Source organism: Schistocerca americana, chromosome 3, assembly GCF_021461395.2.
Source record: "Schistocerca americana isolate TAMUIC-IGC-003095 chromosome 3, iqSchAmer2.1, whole genome shotgun sequence".
Lineage (NCBI taxonomy): Eukaryota > Metazoa > Arthropoda > Insecta > Orthoptera > Acrididae > Schistocerca > Schistocerca americana.
The window spans coordinates 471,707,742-471,731,695 of record NC_060121.1 but is presented as its reverse complement, the minus strand read 5'-3'; the positions used below and the strand labels follow the sequence as shown (position 1 = coordinate 471,731,695).

Here is a 23,954-nt window from a genome sequence, read left to right as displayed (position 1 = left end):
CATAAAGGTGTGCAGTACAATAGTGTGAACATAAACCAAAGGTTAGAAAGTAAATAATTTACGAGTAATAATTAAAGTAAAGGAGAGCCAACCATTCATCTCTAGCTGATTGATGAGTGGTGCAAAGCTACACAACAGAAAATAATGTAGTACTTATACTAGTAACTCTTGCTCTTTCTGTAGTAAAGTATACAAATTCACTCACACATACACACATGTATACAAAAGATGCACATGTCTATGCCACTGTGAGACTGACTGTTGATTATGGATAGCAGTTGCCTGGGCAGATGGAGGTGGGACGGGATAGGGAAGGCAACATGAGGCAAGGAGGGAGTAGTGGGATAGTATGTGGCAGGTTTTTCAACAGATGACTCAGTGGCAGCACAACAAGATGAAAGGAGTTTGGAGGGTAGATCATATAAGAAATAGAAAGAGAGAGGTGGGGATGAGGTAAGGAGAGAAAGGTGGAGATGAGAAGGGAGACAGGAAAAAAGGGAGAGGGGGGGGGAGGAAAGGAGAGGAAGGTGGAGATGAGGAGGGAGAAAGGAACAGAGAAAGGAGGGGGGGGGGGAGGAAAGGGGAGGAAGGTGGAGATGAAGAGGGAGGGGGGGGGAGGAAAGGAGAGGAAGGTGGAGATGAGGACGGAGAAAGGAACAGAGAAAGGATGGGGGGGGGGGGGGGGGGGAAGGAAAGGGGAGGAAGATGGAGATGAAGAGGAAGACGGGAGAGAGAGAGAAAGAGAAAGAGAGAGAGAGAGAGAGGGGGGGGGGGGGAAGACTGTAAGCATTGCTAGCTGCTGCAAATTCCTGCATAGCATTTTATGTAGGCATGACCACCTACCGACTGACCACTCAAATGAATAGCCAGCACCAAACTGTGGCTAAGAGCAGAGTTGACCACCTGGTGGCAGAACACAAAGCTGAGTACAACATACTTGATTTCAATGGCTGCTTCTCAACCCATTCCACCTGGGTCCTTCCCCAGAGCAACAGCTTTTTTGCACTACATGAATGATTGTTATCCTCGGAACACATCCTCTGTTTCCATAACCCTCTGGCCTCAGTTCTCCACTAACCCTTGCCCCACACTCACCTCCACACTGCCCCAGAACCCTAACTTTATTCACATCCTCTTCCCCTCAGTCTCCCCCTCATGGTCCATTTCCCCATGTAATCATACCCTGGACGAACTTATCAGTGCTGGTGCCCACATTGTCACATTTCTATCACTTGTACCTGCTGCCTCTCCCTCATGCATTCCTATCCTATATGCCCTGTAATGTAACATACCCAGACATGCCAAAATGAAGAGATTGCTACCTTATGTATGAATCTGATAGATTCAAATTTCTTTTTACTGAAAAATACAAATTCTATGTTTTTGCTCATTTAAATAATCTTACGTTGTTTGCTTGTGAAGATATCGCAGCTTATTACTAAGTAGAAAATTTTTTCAAAAACATAAGAACTAAAGTTGAATGAACTGAAAATATACTTGTATTTTCTGCTTCAAAAGTAATTGGTGCAGTAATTTTTACACTAAACACAACTGTACAATGATATAAGGTGATACAAATGTTAATAAAATTAATAATTCAGTTATTGGATCTGTAATTAGAAATAACATTTAACCATTGTGGCAACTACAATTTTTTTTTGATTTAAGCATTCTGTTTAGTTAATCTATGTGTACAGTACAGATTATGTCATTCATAAATTAGTAAAGCAATTAGTTTCATGTAAAAATTTATATTTCATTAAAATTTGTAAATGTAACAATATTTGGGAGAACTGCCATTGTTAAAAGATATAAATAACTGAATGGCTGAGTCCACAGGGTCAGTCAGTCAATTGCAAATTTTCAGGCCGTTGCTAGATTGTACATTTATGGACAACATCTGTACATAACATTTTCAAGAAATTTTTGATTAGTTCATTAAAAATTTAAGATGCAACTGTAAAAATGTGTCCAGCTTTCATTTTACATATCAAGTTTGCTGTCTCATATGCCACATGCACATTTAATTTTTGTATAGCTTATAGTGAAACATTGTTCCACTTTAAGACTACTAAATAAGAGAAAAAAAACTTTTTGCTCATTCTTAATTGACTGACTCTTGACAGTTGTCTCATACTGTGATAAAGAATAGTACTTAAAGCACTTACATGTCTCCAATCATAAGGGTCTTTGAAGGAACAATAGAATGTCTACTTGATACAACATCTTTTATAAATAATCCTGGTTTGCCAAGAATAACAGCATTTTTTTCAGAAACTGTTTCCATAATTGAAAGGAAACTCCCTGGGCCTGTGTGAGAGTAACATATTATTATCACAATCAATAATTTCATGAAATGTGACATTCAAATATGATAGCACCAGTCTAGTACATACCTATCATTTTTAGATCACTACGGAACATTACAGTTTCATCCGTTGCTCCAGCAACAAATATACAATCAGGTTTTTTCAGCAGAACAACAGCTTTCATCATTTTTAAGTAATTGATGTTGGGATCATAGTCAACAACAACTGCACCATATGATGAATCAAGGGATGTGATTTGATTTTTGAATCCAGACAAAGAAGTCTCTGCAAGTTCAGGCTGAATAACATTTAAAAATTATTTTGAAGTGAAAATCACATAGCAAAAATATTTAGTAACACTTTTAATTCTAGAAAAATTTAGAATAATGTGATTGGTTTTTTAGTATGCAGTAATGAACATGAAAATTATAATTTAAAACCATGTATTTCAAAATCAAACAATGGAAGGACACAGATATAACTATCTAGTAGTTGAGATAAATGTCCTTTCTTCATATTGCTTTGCAACATTACACCCAGATATTTAATTGACTTGACTGTGTCAGGCAGGATACTAATAATACTGTATCTGAGCATTATAGGTTTGATCTTCCTACCCCATCTGCATTAACTTACACTTTTCCATCTTTGTATCTTTCTAAATTTTTAAAGCTGGGTTTAAGGTTGATACCTCACTAAGACCTCAGTTTTATTGATACTGACACTTTACATTGTTTTACAAGTTCTAAATTCTGATGAGTGAATCTTTTAAATTATTTTTAATGTTTTAACTTTTCTTGTCTTTTGTAGCCTGATAATGTATAATAAATGCTTCTCATTTTTTTCTTCAGTCTTAATTGCATATCTAATGATGACAGTAACTGAAAGAATGTATTAAATTATCTATAGTCGAGATCGCACAAGATGATCCCTGACAGCTCATAGCACTGTTCCCAGCTCTCAACTATGAAGCATCAATGGCTACAGGTGAAATCAGTAGCCATCGACAGAGCTGTTATGACAATGAAGTGTTGCCACAGAGACATTTACAAAATCACATTACATTACTGGTTGAGGTAGGCCAGCGAAGCTGCTCCACCCAGCCCACTACAACTACTGGGGATCAACTTACACTGACTCAGTTATAGGTGACTTTACTCACAAAAAGAACATTAAGTTTAAAAACAGCTGTAAACAAAGCATTCAGTGAACTTGAAACCTATTTTTGTTTTTTTATAACATCCATCAAAAAGTCCCAGGAACATTTTAGCACATGTAGGATTAGTTAATGTCTTAAAATAATATGTTCAGGCAATTACTGAACCTTAAGAACCAAAGTGGCAGACAATCAAATGAAGGTTGAAATTTTGAATTATTTCATGGAAGAATGTGGCACCATGGTTTTCATGCAGCCACAAGGAGGACAGATATAAGGATAGAGGCTATAAAGTTCAAAATCAATTGGTTACTCAGTTATGAGACATGACACTAGCCACGAAACTATTAGATTTTACTTCGATTATGCAGCAGAAATTTCTGCACTTCCAACAGTTTTTGAAGTTTGCCAGAGCAGTATATCTGTGTAACTGGGAAACAGCTGACAAAGATTCATATTGGTATTCTGTACTTCAACTGTTTATTTAAATGTGCATTCTCACTTCCTGTAAACAAATTCAATACAAGCCTAGCAAAATTTCTAAAAATTGAATCATACCACAGTACAGGAAGTTTAGGAGTCTGTGACAGATGACTTGTAATTTTAGCGGGCTCAGTCATAATTCTGACGCTGCTCAATGGCAATAAAGCAGCATATTGTGATGTAAGGTAGCTATTTGTCAGAAATATAGTATAAGATGAAGTACTGTGATGAATGTACACTTTAAACAGGTTCAAGCTGGATTTTTAGTGCACTTTGTGTTTAGGTGTCTTATGAAAAATGTAAATAATTACAAATACAATGTAATCACTCTGAAGTAGTCATGTAACTTGATTTCCCAGTATTATTCTACAAATGATCAAGTAGCAAATCCGATAAATAATATCTAATAAATCTAGTAGTTTACAAGCATTATTTCATGAAAATGCTAAAAAATTATAATACTCAGAGATGAATAAAATACAAAACTGAAACTTCCTGGCCGATTAAAACTGTGTGCCCGACCGAGACTCGAACTCGGGACCTTTGCCTTTCGCGGGCAAGTGCTCTACCATCTGAGCTACTGAAACACCACTCACGACCAGTACTCACAGCTTTACTTCTGCCAGTATCTCGTCTCCTACCTTCCAAACTTTACAGAAGCTCTCCTGCGAACCTTGCAGAACTAGCACTCCTGAAAGAAAGGATATAGCGGAGACATGGCTTAGCCACAGCCTGTTATAGTATGTTATGATTATACACAGCAGCAATTTGGTAGATGCTTTGCTAATTTTACATTGGCATTTAATAGAAAAAATACATAATAGTCAGACTAAGCCTGTAACAGGAATCAGTAATTTCTAGCAGGTTAAAACTAGAGTAAATGCAGTTATCTACCCCAGATGACCATGTAATGCCAATAGGACATCATGTCATCTTCTGCCAACTGCATCGCTGGATGTGGTGTGGAGGGGTCAGGAGATCAGTGCATCGCTGTCCCAACCATTGTTGGCCTTCTGAATCCTGGAGTTGCTGTTTCTCATTCAAGTAACTCCTCAATTGTTACCACATGGTTGAAAGCATCCTGATCTAGACTTCCTATTAAGGAATAATATCTAGTAGTATTGAGAATCAAACATGGAGTCTCCACATGGAAGTCAGACATGCTGACCACTTAGCAGTCATGCTGACCACTCAGCAGTGAATGCACACACTTAGTAGCTGTGAGAACATAAAAAATTTGTTCTCAATTAGGAATCGTCATTAAAAGTGATAAGCAGAGTTGAACTATCACAAGGAAGTACAACTCGAGTGGTACTGGTACATGTGAAATATGTTGCAAAATTTTCCAGTAGGAGTCAAGAAATGTATTACCACCAGTCTCATACATGTCACAGAATTGTCTTAATGGGAAAATTAGAGTTACGTTTAGTACAGAGGTGTGTGGGCAGTTGCTTTTCTCCAGAACATTAATGGGTTAGTTAAGAGGGAGAACTAATGATAGTGGTACAGTACGTGCCATTTATGCAGCAAATGGTTGCTAACAGAATACAAATGTAAACATAGAGTCTAGATTGAGACCCAGCCTGGAAGGCAGTTGTACTTTCCTAAGAAAATTCACATCAGAACCACTTATCTGCATACTTTATGTTCCCTTTGGAACCAGCCTGATGGCTTTCATTTTGTCATCACCCTCTGTATCCTGACCCTTTCTCCCACAACACCTTGTCCATCAATGTATGTTGGGGAACCTCTGTAGAATCTGGAAGAAATACAAAATGGTTACAGGCTATCTGAAGCTTTCAGATTGTCCATGAGATACAATCTGATGTAGAGAATAGCTGCAAGAGGCAAAGTTCTTTGTACAAGTTTCGGTCTACAACACAGTACCAAGTTGTCAGACAGTCTTATTTCAGTGTACACTGTGACACCGAGTCAAAACTTAGTGTGGAATTTTTTGAGCAATGTTAATGTAAATTTATGAAAAAAATGGTGGAGATATAGAGTCATGGGGCAGGGACGAGAGTGATAGATGGGTAGGTGTGGGGGACAGTGAATTTCTGCTTGTGGGAGGATACAGAGACATAGTGGGCAGCGGGTAGGTACGGCAGATAGTTGCAAATGGGAGGTTGGACGGAGGGTGTGGGAGGGTGGGAGGGAGCAGAAAAGGAGAGAAGTAACAGACCACGGATGTACTGGTGGAATAGAAGACTGTGTAGTGCTGATGTGGAAACAAGGAATGGAAAAAGTGGTGAATGACAGTGAATAATGGAGGTTGAGGCTAGGGGGTTACAGGAAAGTTCCCACCCGCACATTTAAGAAAAACTGGTGTTGGTAGGAAGGATCCAGATGGCACAGGCTGTGAAGCAGTCTTTGAAGTGAAGAATGTTGTATTGGGCAGCGTGCTCAGCAACTGGTTGGCCCAGGCCCAGTTGTTTTTTTGGTACAGTTTGTCAGTGACCATTCTTGGAGAGAGACAGCTTGATGGTTGTCATGCCCACAAAGAATGCCACACAGTGGTTGCAGGTTAGCTTGTAGATCACATGACTGCTTTCACAGGTAGCCCTGCCTTTGATGGGATAGGTGATCCTCGTGACCAGACTGGAATAGGTGGTAGTGGTGGGAGGATGTATAGGACAGATCTTGCAACTAAGTCTATTACAGGGATCTGAGACATGAGGCAAGGGGTTGGGAGCACGGGTGGAATGGTGATGGATGAGGAAATTGTGTAGGTTTGGAGGGTGGCAGAATACCAGTGTGGGAGGGGTGAGAAGGACTGTGCGTAGGACATTTCTTGTTTCAGGACACAACGAGATGTTATTGAAACCCTGGTGGAGAATGTGATGCAGTTGCTCCAGTCCTGGGTGGTACTGGGCCGTGAGGGAAATGCCCATTTGTGGCCAAACAATGGTACTCTGGGAGGCAGTGGGTGACTGGAAAGACAAGCCACAGGAGAACTGTTTCTATACGAGACTGGGAGGTTAATTTCAATCTGTGAAGGCTTCAGTGAGACCCTTGGTATATTTTGAGAGGGGCTGCTCATCACTACAGATGTGACAGCCACTGGTGCCTCAGCCGTATAGAAAGGACTTCTTGATATGGAATGGGTGGGATCTGTTGAAGTGGAGGTATTGCTGGTGGTTGTTATGTTTGATATGGATGGAGGTACTGGTGTAGCCATCTTTGAGGTGGTGGTCAGGAGTGAGGAATGTGGTTTGTTGTGTTGAAGAGGACCAGGCGGAGCCAATGAGGGAGGAGGTGTTGAGGTTCTGGAGGAATATGGATAGCATGTCCTCACATTGAATCAGATCACGAAGATGTCATCAATGAATTTGAACCAGATGAAGGGTTTGGGATTCTCGAGGGTTAGGAGCATTCCTCTAGATGGCCCATGAATAGGTTGGTGTAGGATGTTGCCATGTGGGTGTCCATTGCCATACCGCAGATGCCTTCAAAGGTCAGGTAATTATGGGTGAGGATATAGTTGGTCATGGCAACCAGGAAGGAGGTTGTAGGTTTGGAATCTGTCAGAGGTAGTGTTCAATGGTGACAAGGCCATGGGCATTAGGGTTGTTAGAGTACAGGGAGATGGTATCAACAGTGATAAGCAGAAGATCTTGTGGTAAAGGAACAGGAACTGTGGAGAGTCAGTGGTTGAAATAGTTTGTGTCTCTTATGTAGGTAGAAATGGTTGGTGTCTTTTATGTAGGAGGGTAGGTTGCAGGTAATACGCTGAAGGTGTTGGTATATAAGAGCAGTGACCAGCGATAATGGGGTGTCTTGGGTGGTTGAGTTTATGGACTTCAGGAAGCATGTAGAAGGGAGGAGTGTGGGGAGTGGTAGGAATGAGGAGAGAGATAGACTCAAGGGAGAGTTTCTGGAATGTGTATAAGGATTTGTAGAGAGACTGGAGATCCTGTTGATTTCTGGAACGGAGTTTCTGTGGCAGGTTAGGTAAGTGGATGAATCTGACAGCTGGTGGAGTTGTTACAGCAGGTAATCCTTGCAGTTCAAAACCAATTTGTTAGCAGGTACGATTACATGGTCAGGATCACATTTTAGGTGGTGGACTGTGGTTCTTTTTGCAGATGTAAGGTTAGCTTGTATGTTAAGGGATTTGGGGAATGATGGTGAGGCAAAGTTTGAGGTTAAGAAATCCTGGAAAGTTAACGGGGTGACTTGGGGGCAGTGGAAGTGTATCATGGTTGGGTGGAGGAGTGAACTGAGTCAGGCAGGGTTCAACAGGGGTTTGGGGTTGAATCTGATTGGCAGGGCTGTTGGTAAAAAAGTGTTTCCACAGTAGGGACTGGGGAAATGAGAGAAGGTCTTTAACAAGACCAACAAGATAGAATTTGGGAGTGGGGCAAAAGGTAAAGCCTTTGGAAAGGACTGATACATCTGTGGGACTATGCTTTTGAAGGACAGGCTCATGACTGTGTTTCGGGTTGGTTTAGGTTCTGCATTCTGTGTGATGGCTGGAGCGAGTTTCTGAGTGTGATAAATACAGTGGGACTGCAAGACGGGATTTGTCAGCTACGAGGGGTTGAGGGGAGGTGTGGAGGCTGTTGTAAAGGTGGTGTATAATGGTAGTCCAAGGCAGGAGCAGAAGATGAACAGGTTGGAGAGTTTTTTTTTGAGGTAGTGTTGTGCATCCTGCTCTATTCCTAGAGGGCGAGAGTTTCAATGTGAGAGATAGGAGAATTTTACGGTTATAGAGGTGGTATGACAAGGAGGTTTGGGCCTGATTTACATAGTTTTGCAGAACTAGTTTGGTGAGTGTTAGGACTGGTGGAATTCAAACAGATGGAGGTCATTGTAGAAGGAGGGGCTGCATCTGGAGATGGATGATTTGATGGTAAGGCCATTTTGGAGGATTCCATAAACCATGCAACGCATAAATACATGTTTAATAACATAAAAATGTGTGAAAAAATATACAAAAATATGTGGAAAAAATCACAAAAAGGACAGAACAGATTAATTATGGTAAAGAAAGATGAAACCTGAGGGAGTAGGGCCACTAGTAAAAGGTGAAAACAAAGTAAAATTGACATGAAAACACAATGAGTTCAAAGATAAAAATAAGTAAAAACGATTATAATATGGGTTGCAGTTTAGTGAGCAGATATATATATAAAGAAGGGGGATATCAGGTGTGACTATATTAGGTGTGATTAGTATGTGCATACTGGAATAAGAGAGGAGAAAGACTGGGGGTGGGGAGGGGTTGGCAGAATGAGGTAAAAGTTTGTGTGACACAGGAAGGTATGGAAAATAACATACAAAAGCATGTGAAAGTGGTGCAGGAAGAGTTAATCTGAAGGTCTAGGAGTAATGATATCGGCTGGATTAATGTGGGACATGAAATGCTGCACCGACAATCAGTGCAGTCTTGCAGCAGACTGTCATATGTAGATGTGATGGTTGATACAGTTTGGCTCGTAAATCAGAGCATTTGATGCAGTTTGAAAGACATGTCAGACACAGGAAAGAAGAGAAAGAAAAGGATGGACAATGAGTAAAGTAATGTATTAGAAAATACAAGGTGTATAACTTTGCTTCCACCGTTTGCCAATATGTGGTTGAAAGAAACAGATCCAGACATCAGGCAGTTAGCTTGAACCTCAGTCAAGATTCAAACATTAGTCGATTTGTGTCTGCATCATAAAGTTGTTCTTGATTGAAAATGTCAGTTTACGAGCCTAATTTTCATCATTTGCAGGAGGTGTTACTGTTTTGTTTCAGTATGAAGAAAACAGTACCTGAGTCTCATCAAATTCTCTCAAGTATGTACGGTAAGGACGCTATTAGTGAAAGAACATGTCGTGAGTTGTTTCAACGCTTCAAGAACAGTGATTTTAACATTGTAGACTGGTATAGTGGTGGAAGAGAGAATGTTTTCAAAGTTGCAGAATTGGAGACATTTCTGAGTGAAGACTCACGTCAAACTCAAGAAGAATTGGCACGATTAGTGGGAGTGACACAGCAAGCCATTTCAAAATGTCTCAAGGCTATAGGAATGATTCAAAAAGAAGGAACTTCGGTCCCGTGTGAGCTGAAACCAAGAGACATTGAATGGTGTTTGTGTTTGCGAATAGTTGCTTCAGAGGCAAAAATGGAAGGAATTTCTGCATTGCATTGAGACCGGGGCTGAAAAATGGGTTCATTATGATAACAATAAACACAAAAAATCATGGGGATATCCTGGCCATGCTTCCACATCGACAGCCAAAATGAATATTCATGGCTCCAAGATCATGCTCTGCATTTGGTGGGACCAAATTGTGTACTATGAGGTGTTAAAACCAAGAGAAACAATCACCTATGCTCGTTACCAAATGCAATTAATGTGTTTGAGCAGAGCATTAAAAGACTAATGGCCGCAATATAGTGAGAGGCACAATGTAGTGATTTTGCAGCATGACAAAACTTGACCTCATGTTACAAAAGAGGTCAAAATGTACTTGGAAACGTTAAAATGGGAAGTCCTACCCCACCCACCGTATTCTCCAGACATTGCTCCCTCTGTCTATCATCTTTTTAGATCAATGGCGCATGGCCTGGCTGACCAACACTTCCAATCTCATGAAGAAGTCACAAATTGGATCAATTCGTGGATCACTTCAAAAGATGAACAATTTTTTCAACACGGGATTTGTACACTGCCCGAAAGATGGGAGAAAGTAGTGACCAGCGATGGAAAATACTTTGAATGATACCTGTGTAACCAATTTGTTTCATTAAAGCCTCAAATGTTGGGGAAAAATGGTGGAAGCAAAGTTGTACACCTTGTAGTAACAAAGGAAGATAGCACTGGGTTATGGGATGGAAGGAAAGCCATTAGGCAAAATCAAACAACAGAAAATCACACACGCATGACCATTCTCCCTGGAAGCAGAGACCAGACTGTGAGCAACAGCACACAATAGGAAAAGCAATCTGGGGGATAGGAGGAGGCTGGGCAGGGAGGGGGAGTGACAGCAGGGTAGGAGTGGGGGACAGTGGAAGTGCTGCTTGTGGGAACATATGGGATGTAGTGGGGAGAGGGTAGGGCAGCTAGGTGCAGATGGGAGGTTGAATAGAGGGTGGGGAGTGGAGTGAGGGGGAGGGGGAGTAGAAAAGGAGAGAGTAAAAAAATTGTGGGTGTATTGGTGGAATAGAAGGCTGTGTAGTGCTGGAGTGGGAACAGGGAAGAGGACAGGTGGGTGATGGACAGTGACTAATGATTATGGAGGCCAGGGAGGTTTTCCACTGTTTAATGTAAATTTTAATTTGGCTCAAATTTTTCTTAGCATAGTTTTCCATTTTTATCCAGACTTGGTGGTTCAGTGATTCATAACATTTAATTCACAGAGCAGCAAGAAACAATACCACTGTCACCAGCACAACAGTCTAAAATATAAAAGTTTTATGATTCAATGAAGAATAGAAAGATGATGGGTGTATCCCAATGACTCATTTTGTCTTTTTCTGTCAATTTATTTGATGACCTGTTTCTTCACTCGTTATTATTAGAGGTCTAGAATGAAAAAGTGTCTAAGGTAAACACAAAAGTAAATATATCACTCACCTCATCTCCATGACAATCAATCCCAGCTTCTTTTAATGTTGCAATAAGTGACCTGGTTCCTATCACATATGCTTTCTTATTGAAATCCACACTTTTCAAATAGGCTGCTATGGTAACACCAGGTATTAAAATCTGCTCCTAAAAAATGCAAACTATTGTGGATGCTACTAACACAGTAAACCTCTATTTTCACACCAGATAATAAAGTTACATATTGTAAGTTCACAAGACAAAAAGATTAGTCACCCCTAGAGAAATCAGTACAAGCATAATTTAACAGTGTGTAATTCTAACCACGGAATTGATAACTGCTTGGATTCTTATGAAGTGAGTGCATAAGGTTGTGCAGATATGTCACATCCAGGGGAAGCCACTCACTTAGGATTTGATCATGCAGCTCCTCCAACTAGCAGGAATGCTGACATTTGTGTTTTACCTGCTGTTCCAACATGTCCACAGATTTTCTGCAGGGATCAAGTCAGGTAATTTTGCAGGCCAGTTGAGCTGTAATAGAGTCAGGGAGTGTTAAAAAAACCAGCCACTTATTCTTCAAGCCTGATTAACTTTGATGTTGTCATCTTGTGTGGCTGTGTGAGCAATGGCCTCTTGTGATGTGACTGACTCCAAATGTTCATTACATGCAGTTCCCATTACAATGTTCTCTCACTATTAAGTTGGACTGGACCTTCATTCGCTGCCTTCAGCAATTCCTGTCAGGTTTTGATTCACAAGCTGTGAAGCACATCTTCAGTCCCTCCCAGTCAGGTCCTTTTTCAGACCACAATGCTGACATCATGTTTCATGGCCTTGTATGTTACTCCACTGCTTGTAAACACATTCAACTGTATGCCACAAAACAACAACAAATGTGGCAACTTCAAAGACCATATGGCTGCAGGCATGGCAAACCACAATTGCCTCTTTCTGCCATTCTGTCATGTCTTTACATTTACCCACATTAAAGCACAATGTCCATTTGAAGCATAAATGTCTCACTGATTGGTACTGCTTTATGCTCACACAGAGGCAGTGCATGCATGGCTGAGCATGTGACCCAATCGCTGTGCCCTCTGTAAGGGCGAAAAAGTCACCTGTGCATGCACTCTGAGGTGACTAGTTTTTTGTCCAGTGAGTTTAAGTATGATTTGTTGCCTGAAAAGTACTACAAATATTTTGAAATTAATAATGCCTGTGAATTAAATTTATTTTTTAATTTTCTTCTAATAACAATTCACAGATAAATTTAGCCATTATGTCAATGTAGAAGTAAGGAAGTTAATAGCAATACATAATTCCACACAAAAAGCAAATTATTTTTGCACTTTCAGACCTAGGACTTACTACATTAGGGAAACAAGGAAAAAGACAAAGAAAGAAAGTTATGTAGACTGTCATGAGTATCACACTGGAAGAGAAAGACTGATTACAAAAATGAGAGTGCAGCAACAGATGTTGCTTACACCTCTTTACCTATGTACCTAACTTATTCACAGAAAATGCAAGAAGAGTATCTAAAACTAATACAAGAACATTGAAAATAATCATTAAGTGCACTTCACTGGATTTATTGGAGGTACCATGGTATCAGCTGATTTTAAAAGGGAATTGTGTTGTATGAGGAAACAGTATGACTGGCCAGTACTTACCTCCAAGAAGCTAAATTCCAAGTATTGCCAATACAAACACTAAAACTATTCCTAACTTTTGGAACTTTCCTAGAAGAAAAGAGGGATTGAGTGAGGCAGGTGGAAAGGAGGGACAAGTCATTCAGACACCAAGTTGAAAGGGAGCCCCATGATGTGAGGATGAGAGTAGAAGGAGAAGGCATCATACAGAGTATGAAATTACCCTCCTGGTTTAATCTCCATTAACAACCCCTTCTCCTTTTTTGCCAGTGGCCACCATGATAATGATGCGGGCCAAGTTTGAGGGTTATATGGAGATCCAGAACCAGATGAACTGACTTTGGCAAGACCTGTTTAATAAAGGAATCTGGACTGGAGATGACCTGTGATGAAATTTATAATGAACCAAATGGTAACAGGAAATTTATCTAGTCCATAATAAATTCATGTTGTTATCTGAAAATAGCTTTCTGCATAAAGTAATCAGAAAGGACATTAAAAAGCCATCCAAACAACCATGGATCATTAGAGGGATTAAAGGATCTTTTGAAAGGAAAAAGAAAATGTATCTGTTGGCAAGAACAAGTAGAGATCCTGCAGTAGTTGTGCAAACTACAAAAGCTGCTCAAAATTGCTAGGAGAAGTAATTCAAAATTCAAGGAATACGCACACAATGTCAGAAATCAGTAATTCTGACAATGGACTTAAAGCTGTATGGAATGTTGCGAAATGGGAGACAGGACAACCAGTGCTTTAGCACTGGATAATATCACTATTGAACTGAATGGAAGGGCTATAAATGATGGGTCACAGGTAGCAAATATAATTAATAATCATTTCTTAAATATAGTAGAAAGTATAGGGATAAAGAAAGATCACAGCAGTATGTTCTAAAAGCAGCGCTCATAAAATTTAATCATATGAATGTATCACCAGCTTCTTCTGGAATTAAGAAAGTTCTAAATTCTCTCAAAAAGGAAATCCCATCTAGATTTGATAGTGTTTCCTATAGGGTATTAAAGATTTGGTTCCACATAAAAAGTGCTGTCTTATCTGAAATATATAATGTGTCATGTCAAGGCATTTTTCCAGAGAGACTGATGTGTGCTGTTATTAACCCCCTCTTTAAGAAAGGTGAGAGGAGAGATGTCAATAACTACTGACCTCTTTTACTACTAACATCATTTTCCAAGATTTTGGAGAAAGTGATGCATTCTAGAATAGCATCTCACCTGAGCAACAATAATATCCTCAGACAATCAGCACTTGGATTTCAAAAGAGCTGCTCTACTGAAAATGCCATTTACATGTTCACTCACCAAATTTTACAAGCATTAAGTAAGAAAATAGCATTGGTTGGTATTTTCTGCAACCTTTTAAGGCATTTGACTGTGTGAACCACAATGTTATCCAAAATAAACATAAGTTTTATGGGATTGATGGTATAACACCCAGGATAATGTCATATCTAACCAAAATAACACAGGAATTTGTACTTAATGATTCAACCAACGTAGTATGGGGACATTGTTCTGACTCGGGAGAAATCACATATGGGGTTCCCCCAAGGTTCAATCTTAGGTCCACTATTGTTCCTCATAATTGTATAAGATCTTCTGTCTAATATATGACAAGCATAATTAGTTCTTTTTGCAGATGACACCAGTATTTTAATCAGTTCAGGCACACATACAACAACAGAAGAAATGGTAAACAAGGTTTCTTAAAAGTGTCACCAACTGGTTTTTGTGAATGATGTCACCCTCAATTATAAAAAGACATCACATGTCCAATGCTGTACATCTAGGAGTACTACACCAATGATAAGTGTTTCACATGGTGAGGAAATAATAAATAGGCTGAAATCTTCAAAATTCTTATATGTCCATATTAATGAGAATGTAAAGAGAGTAAAGCACATTTTTGGAACTCCTAAAACAGCTTATTTCAGCCACATTTGCAGTTGGAATCATTAGAAATCCTGTTGAGGAATGAATCAGTAAGTTGACATATTTTGCATATTTTCATTCAAGAATGTCATATGGAATAATGCATTGGGGTAACTCATTTTTAAGAAAGGAAGTCTTCATTGCACAAAAATGTGCTGCAAGAATAATATGTGATGCTCACCCACAATCATCTTGTAGACATCTGTTTAGGGAGTTGGGCATTCTGACTAGTGGCATATTCCTAGAGTCATAATTTAAAGCCAATTCTTGAAACTTTATTAATAGTCTTGATAGTTTCTGTCTATCTTCAAGAGTATGCCAGCTCAGTACATTCAACATCTCAGGGGCACACTCCCACAGGCCACACAAACCTCTGACCATACATGCTGCCCCTCTGCTATGTTGCCTCTCCTGTATGCTATGGGTCCAGCACACATGAGCAGCATTTTAGTATAGGTCACATGAGTGACTTGTAACCAGTCTCCTTTGTAGACAGCATTTGCCTAGTATTCTACCAATAAAATGAAGTCTGCTTCCTGCTTTACTAACTGAGCCTATATGGTCATTCTACTCCATGTCCTACTAAGAGTTATACCCAAATATTTGTATTAGTTTACAGATTCCACCTATGGCTTGCTAATATTATATTCATAGGTACTGCGGTTTTTTGTGAAGGGCACAATTTTTTACATTTCTGAAAATTTAAAGCGATCTATCACTCACCGCACCACTTTGATATCTTATCAAGAACTGACTGAATATTTGTGCAGCTTTGTTAAGACTGTATTTCATTACAGATAAATGCATGAATGCAGAAAGTCTGAGGTTACTATTAATATTGTCCACAAGATCATTATATACAAAATGAACAGCAAAGGGCCCAACATGCTTCCCTCTCACATCTGTATATTCAATAATAATAATAAAGAAACCAAAAAATTAAAAGAATTGAACTTATAAATGTTTGTAATGTAGCTATATCTATAAATTAATTTGCAGTATGAATGTATAATGACTCATTCCACATTATTATGGTTTATTGTGCATGGAACATGAAACTAACTAGCTAAGTGACATCAAAACCAAACCCAGCTTTCACCAAGATGGTTATTATGTTAATTCAGCCACAGAAAACGACTAAGGAACATGAATGTGTTCAAATGAAAAGATATTACATAACATGAGATAGCTAGCTTGGAGGACTTCTTCACCACTTATATTAAAATTATGCTGCAAACAACAGAGAGAACATTTGGGGCAGCCGATCCATAATGACTGAATGACTGTCACATGCATGCCTCACAAATGTGAGGCACACATCATCAGTGCCTGTGGAGCAGCTGAGTATGAATTTTATTTTTTATATATCTGTTAGCAGTGCTGTACACCTTTTATGACCAGAGAAAGGATGATGCTTCTAGTGATGGAAAGACTGAGTTGTCTATTCAATGACACTCTAAGTGATACTCAGCTGAACATACTGGGTGCTTTAAAAAGAAAGAAGAGACTTCAGTTGTTTATTTAAGAGAAACTATGAAAGATACACATTGTGCATTGTGCACATTGTGCACACAGATACACATTGTGTATGTCACTGGATAGAGAAGAGTTCAAAATACTATGTTTGTACAGACACTATTCCACACGCCCAACATGGGTACCATGTGTTGCTTGAGAAACATCAAAATGGTAAACCATTTCTTTCCATGCAAGAATCAACAGGTCCCTGTCTAATTCAGTTTCTCAGCTCTTGAAGATTAGCTATCATAGATCTGACAAAGATTCTGTCTTTTATGTACCCCCCCCCCCCCCCCCCCCCGAAAAAATCACGAAGTGTGAGGACTGGTGGCCTGGGAAGCCAAAAGCAATGAACAATTTCTTGTTGTCTACCTCTTCCAATCCAATGTAATGGGATGATGGTGTTACGATAATGCTGCACCTCATGGTGAAAGTGAGGGGGGATGCCATCATGCACAAAAATGAAATCATAGTAATCTTTGTCAAGTTGAAGAAACAATCAGTTTTGCCGCATGTCCAGATATGACATTCCTGTCACAGTTTCCTCTGCAAAAAAGAAAGGCCCATAAACTTTGTGAACAGGAACAGCACAAAAAACATTTAGTTTTAGTAGGTCTCTTTGATGTTCAGTGATGATGGCAGGATTTTATGACACCCAAATTCTTACATTATGGCAGTTTACTTTACCTAACAGATGAAATTTTGATTCATCCAAAAAGATGAGTAGCTCAGAAAAAGTGTCCTCTGCTCTGAAATACAAAATTTGTACCTTGTTATATGGTCGCCAGGATGAAATTGTTACAATAACTGCAACTTGTAAGGCTTCACATGCAGGCATCAATTCAGGACATACCACACCAACCTGTGGACTTCTGAGGGCTCCATGTGAATGCATCTTAGATATACTCAACATTTTCATCAGACATGCATGGCCAACCAGTCCTCTTCCCTTTGTGTTTGCAACCAACTTCCAAGAATTTTTTATGGCAGTCACAAATCTGCTTGTGCAGAGGTGGCTTGTTGCTGAATTGATGGCAGAATGCACACTGCACTTCAACAATAAATTCATTTCAAGTAAATTCTAACACACAAAATGATTTCTCTTGTGTGGTGTAATTGCTATGTTGCTACAAACGATTAACAGTGCAGCTCAGTCAAAACTTTCCTCTATGTAGTGATGTATGCAATATGTTTCTATCTTTTACAGTTTATTTGTAATAAACAACTGAAGTCTGTTCTTTCTTTTTGAATCTCCTGGTAATCAAAGGTAGCTTGAAGGCTATTTAGAGAGGTCATATCAGATGAGGAATTTTACAAACAATTATATTTTTTCTGCTACAGTGCACCATCAGTACTTCACGTATTTGCACAATCAAAACACATGAGTTAATCGTGCAATCATATCTTTTGAAGTTCATCAAACTTTCCTAAATCCATCAAGGTACACTAATACATATTTGCAATGTTGAGTTAGATTTTGATAAGTCAGGTACACTATGTGATCAAAAGTATCCGGACACACCCAAACACATACTTTTTCATATTGTGCTGTGACCTACTGCCAGGTACTCCATATCAGCGATCTCAATAGCCTTTAGACATCATGAGAGAGCAGAATGGGGGACTCCACAGAACTCATGTACCTCGAACGTGGTCAGGTAACTGGGCGTCACTTGTGGCATATGTTTGCATGCGAGTTTTCCACACTCCTAAACATCCCTAGGACCACTGTTTCCAATGTGATAGGGAAGTGGAAACATGAAGGGACACATATAGCACAAAAGCATACAGTTCGACCTTGTCTGTTGACTGACAAAGACTGCTGACAGTTGAAGAGGGTTGTAATGTGTAATAGGCGGACATCTATCCAGACCATCACACAGGAATTCTAAACTGCATTAGGATCCACTGCAAGTACTATGACAGTTGGGTGGGAGGTGAGAAAAATTGGATTTCATGGTCAAGCAGCAGCTCGTAAGCCACACATCATGCTGGTAAATGCCAAACGATGCCTCACTTGGTGTAAGCAGCATAAACATTGGACGATTGAACAGTGGAAAAACATTGTGTAGAGTGACGAAACATGGTATACTATGTGGTGATCCAATGGCAGGGTGTGGGTTCGGTGAATGCCTGGTGAACATCATCGGCCAGAGTGTGTAGTGCCAATAGTAAAATTTTGGCATGGTGAGAGTAGTCTTTTTGTTAAGGAAACTAAAACCAATAGTTAGCAGAAAACAACTTTTATCTTCTTATTATGCCTTCTTTGAATCTCACTTACAGTACGGAATAAAATTATGGGGCAACTCAACTGGTGCTCAGACAGTGTTCATGTGGCAGAAGAAAGCAATTAGAGCAATTACAGGTATTAAAAGCCAAGAATCATGTCGAAAGCACTTTCAGGAACTTAACATCTTAACATTACCTTCTCTGTATATAAAAACGTGTCTTCTTTCCATAAAAAAAACAAATACATACCTTACCGTCCAGAACAGATGGTCATTCACATGATACCAGATATAAAAACAATCTTGATGTAGACTTTACTAGGCTATCTAAGGTCCAAAGTAGCTTTAAGCAAACAGGATTAAAATTATATAACAAGTTACCACAATCACTGCAAGACCTACAAGGTGATGCCTTCAAGAAGCAACTGCACAAATTGTTAGCTGATAAGTGTATCTATGATGTAAAGGAATTAGAATGTAGTAGAGAGTGAGAGTAACTATGATGTAAAGGAATTGGAATGTAGTAGAGAGTAACTATGATGTTAAGGAATTGGAATGTAGTAGAGAGTAACTATGATGTTAAGGAATTATAATGTAGAGAATAACTCTTTATCCTCATGTAATGTAATCTGAATGTACATAGTTTCCCAATTTTAGATTCACTATCAAATGTAATGTCAAAACTGTCTATTTCAACAAATGTTGGATAATGACAAGTAATAAATAAATAAAAATAAATAAATAAATATGGTGTGGTCATGTTTTTCATGGAGGGGCCTTGCACCCCTTGTTGTTTTGTGTGGCACTATCACAGCACAGGCCTGCATTTATGTTTTAAGCACCTTCTTGCTTCCCGCTGATGAAGAGCGATTCCGGGATGGCGACTGCATCTTTCAACACGATTGAGCACCTGTTCATAATGCATGGCCTGGAGCAGAGTGGTTACATAACAACAACATCCTTGTAATGGACTGGCCTGCACAGAGTCCTGACCTGAATTCTGTGGAACACCTTTGAGATGTGTTGGAACATAGACTTCATGTGAGGCCTCACTGACCGACATTGATACCTCTCCTCAGTTCATCACTCCATGAAGAATGGGCTGCCATTCTCCAAGAAACCTTCCAGCACCTGATTGAATGTATGCCTGTGAGAATGGAAGCTGTTGTCAAGGCTAAAGGTGGGCCAACACCATATTGGATTCCAGCATTACCGATGAAGGGTACCATGAACTTTTAAGTAATTTTCAGCCAGGTGTCCACATACTTTTGATCACTTAGTGTACTTCAAATACTGTACCATTGTGTAGGCTATGTCTTGTAGTGGTACTGTTTTTGGTTTCTGAGCCTGTTTAATACCAGCACTTCTAAGCAACTGCAAGTGACTTACGAATTTATATTAATGAATATTAAATGATTTGATAAATACAGGTGAAGCCAATTCCATTTCCTGAAGGTAGTTCCCTTTTGTCACTGCAAATCACTGCAGCACACACTGCAGAAACATAGTGCCAAATTGTGACCAGAAAGCTATCCTCTGATGAGCAAATGAGAAAAACCATGTTGTCAGTACTGATTTCACTGGGCATGATTGACCACAACAGGCTGTGAGATGGTGGGGTGGGGGAAGGGGGCCACATCAAAGCGTTTCCGTTTGGGTAATTGTTAGTAAAATGAAAGTAAAGAATGAATACTGTTTTTCAAGGCAGTGTTAAACAACCTATCATACTGAGGATATGCATGTTAATTACTATACTGCAAGTATACGTGCATGCAATCAGAAGATATAATATGTTTTCATTGTAGTGTATGGTCCTCAGTCAGAAGATCAGTCTGATGCAGTGCTCCACACAAATCTTATCGTGTGGAAGTCTCATCATCTTTGCATGACTACTGCATACATTTGAATTTGCTTACTGTATTCAAACTTTGGTGCTCCCCTCTCCCTGCCTCCCTCCCCCCCCCCCCCCCCCCCTCCTCCTACACACACATGCACACACACATCCCTCCATGATCAAAATAATAATTTGTTGATGCCTTAGGATTTGTTCTATCAGATGATCCCTGAGTTTACCTATAAATATCTTTTTTCCCCAGTTCGATCCAGTACCTCTTCTTTGTTATTCAGTCTACCCATTTAATCTTCTATATTCTTCTGTAGCACCACATTTCGAAAGTTTCAACTCTTTTCTTGTCTAAACTGTCTAATATCCACATATCAATTCCATACACAACATTTTTGCTAAAGCTAGAGGAGGTTCTTGGTTCACTTTATAGGAAATACGAAAAGTTAGTTATATGTGGTGACTTCAATATTAATTGTATAAGTGATTGTGCAAGGAAGAGGATGCTGGTGGACCTCCTTAATTCATATAATCTTATGCAAACCTTATTCTTTCCAATGAGAGTGCAAGGGAGCAGTAGAACTACCATAGACAACATTTTTGTTCATTCCTCATTACTAGAAGGGCATTCTGTTAGCAAAAAGGTGAATGGCCTTTCATATCATGATGCACAAATTTTAACTCTAAAAGATTTTTGTGCTGCAACACGTGTTAAATATAGTCATCAGCTGTTTAGGAAAACTGATCCAATTGCTGTAGAGACCTTTCTAAACCTTATCAAGGAACAAGAGTGGCAAGATGTTTATAGCGCTGATACAGTAGATGACAAATATAATGCTTTTCTCAAGACTTTTCTCGAGCTCTTTGAAAGTTGCTTTTCGTTAGAACGTTCAAAACAGGGTACTAGCACAAACAGGCAGCCTGGGTGGCTGACTAGAGGGATAAGAATATCTTGTAGAACAAAGTGACAATTATATCAAAACGTTAGAAACAGTCTAAATCTAGATGCAGCAGCCCATTACAAACAGTATTGTAAAGTGCTTAAAAATGTTATTAGGAAGGCAAAAAGTATGTGGTATGCAGGTAGGATAGCTAAGTCTCAGGATAAAATGAAAACCATATGGTCAGTCGCAAAGGAAGTGGCTGGAATGCAGAGACAGGTCAAGGATATAGAATCAGTGCATAGTGGGAATGTCCGTGTTACTGATAAGTCGCATATATGTACAGTATTTAATAATCACTTTCTGAATATAGCAGGTGAACTAAATAGAAACCTAGTCCCAATAGGGAATCATATAGCGCTCTTAGAAAAAAGTGTTCCGAGACTGTTACCTGAAATGCTCCTCCATGATACTGACAAGAAGGAGGTTGAATTAATAATTAAATCACTAAAGACCAAAAACTCTCATGGATATGATGGGGTATCTAGCAGAATACTGAAGTATTGTTCTATGTATGTTAGCCCAGTACTTAGCCATATCTGTAACTTTTCCGTTAGGAGTGGTTGGTTTCCTGACCGATTAAAGTACTCGATAGTGAAGCCACTTTATAAAAAGGGAGACATTGATAATGTTGACAAGTTTAGACCTATTTCTATGCCATCGGTGTTTGCTAAAGTCATTGAGAAGGTTGTATATACAAGGTTACTGGAGCATTTAAATTCACATAATTTGCTGTCAAATGGTCAGTTTGGTTTTAGAAATGGTTTAACAACTGAAAATGCTATATTCTCCTTTCTCTGTGAGGTTTTGGATGGATTAAATAAAAAGTTGCGAACACTAGGTGTTTTCTTTGATTTAATGAAGGCTTTTGACTGTGTTGACCACAAAATATTACAGCAGAAGTTGGACCATTATGGAGTAAGGGGAGTAGCTTACAATTGGTTCGCCTCTTACTTTAAGAACAGAAAACAGAAGGTAATTCTCTGCAATATTGAGAGTGGTAGTGATGTTCAGTCCCAATGGGGCACTGTTCAGTGGGGCGTTCCCCAAGGGTCGGCGCTGGGGCCACTGCTGTTTCTTATTTATATAAATGATACGCCTTCTAGTATTACAGGTGATTCAAAAATATTTCTGTTTGCTGATGACACCAGCTTGATAGTGAAGGATCTTGTGTGTGATATTGAAACATTATCAAATAATGTAGTTCATGAAATAAGTTCGTGGCTTGTGGAAAATAATTTGATGCTAAATCACAGTAAGACTAAGTTTTTACAGTTTCTAACTCAGAATTCAACAATAACCGATATTTTTATCAGACAGAATGGGCATATTATAAGCGAGACGGAACAGTTCAAGTTCCTAGGAGTTTGGATAGATAGTAAGCTGTTGTGGAAAGCCCATGTCCAGGATCTTGTTCAGAAACTAAATGCTGCTTTATTTACCATTAGAACAGTATCTGAAATAAGTGACACTTCAACACGAAAAGTAGTCTACTTTGCATATTTTCATACGCTTATGTCGTATGGTATCATTTTTTGGGGTAATTCTTTTGATTCAAAAAGGGTATTTTTGGCTCAAAAACGGGCTGTTCGAGCTATATGTGGCATAAGTTCAAGAACCTCTTGTCGACCCCTATTCAATAGTCTGGGAATTCTGACATTGCCCTCACAGTATGTATTGTCTTTAATGTTGTTTGTTGTCAGCAATATTAGCCTATTCCCAAGAGTTAGCAGCTTTCACTCAGTTAATACTAGGCAGAAATCCAATCTGCATGTGGAATGCACTTCCTTGACTCTTGTGCAGAAAGGAGTGCAGTATTCTGCTGCATCCATTTTCAATAAGCTACCACAAGAACTCAAAAATCTTAGCAGTAGCCCAAACTCTTTTAAGTCTAAACTGAAGAGTTTCCTCATGGCTCACTCCTTCTATTCTGTCGAGGAGCTCCTGGAAGAGCTAAAAAATTAAGCAAATTCCAGTGTTACATTGTTGATTTTCCTTATTTAAACTTACAACTTGTCACCTGAATATGTTTTTTTATATTTCATTTTATCTGTTTCTAATATCATGTTATAATTTCATGTATTGACTTGTTCCATGACCATGGGGACTTCTCCTTAATTTGGTTCCACGGAACAATAAATAAATAAATAAATAAATATAAGGCTACACTTCATACACATAGTTTAAGAAAAAAATTCTAACACTTAACTTTTTATTCATTGTTAACAATTTTCTCTTTTTTCAGAAATGCTTTCCTTGCTATCAGCAGTCTGCCTTTTATATCTTCTTTACTTCAGCCATTTTTCAGTATTTTGCTGCCCAAATAGTAAAACTT

General features: G+C 39.0%; 1 protein-coding gene across 2 annotated transcripts in view; it reads right to left on the bottom strand.

The window, feature by feature from the left end:
• Positions 1 to 23,954, bottom strand: part of LOC124605287 (glycerol-3-phosphate phosphatase-like) — a 76,655-nt gene that overhangs the window by 16,381 nt on the left and 36,320 nt on the right. For both annotated transcript variants that reach the window (XM_047136867.1, XM_047136866.1), the window contains exons 4-6: positions 11,516 to 11,653; positions 2,397 to 2,607; positions 2,169 to 2,310 (exon numbers count right to left, since the gene is read on the bottom strand). In XM_047136867.1, coding sequence (XP_046992823.1) covers positions 2,169 to 2,310; positions 2,397 to 2,607; positions 11,516 to 11,653 — 491 coding nt within the window. The remainder of the gene's footprint in view (positions 1 to 2,168; positions 2,311 to 2,396; positions 2,608 to 11,515; positions 11,654 to 23,954) is intronic.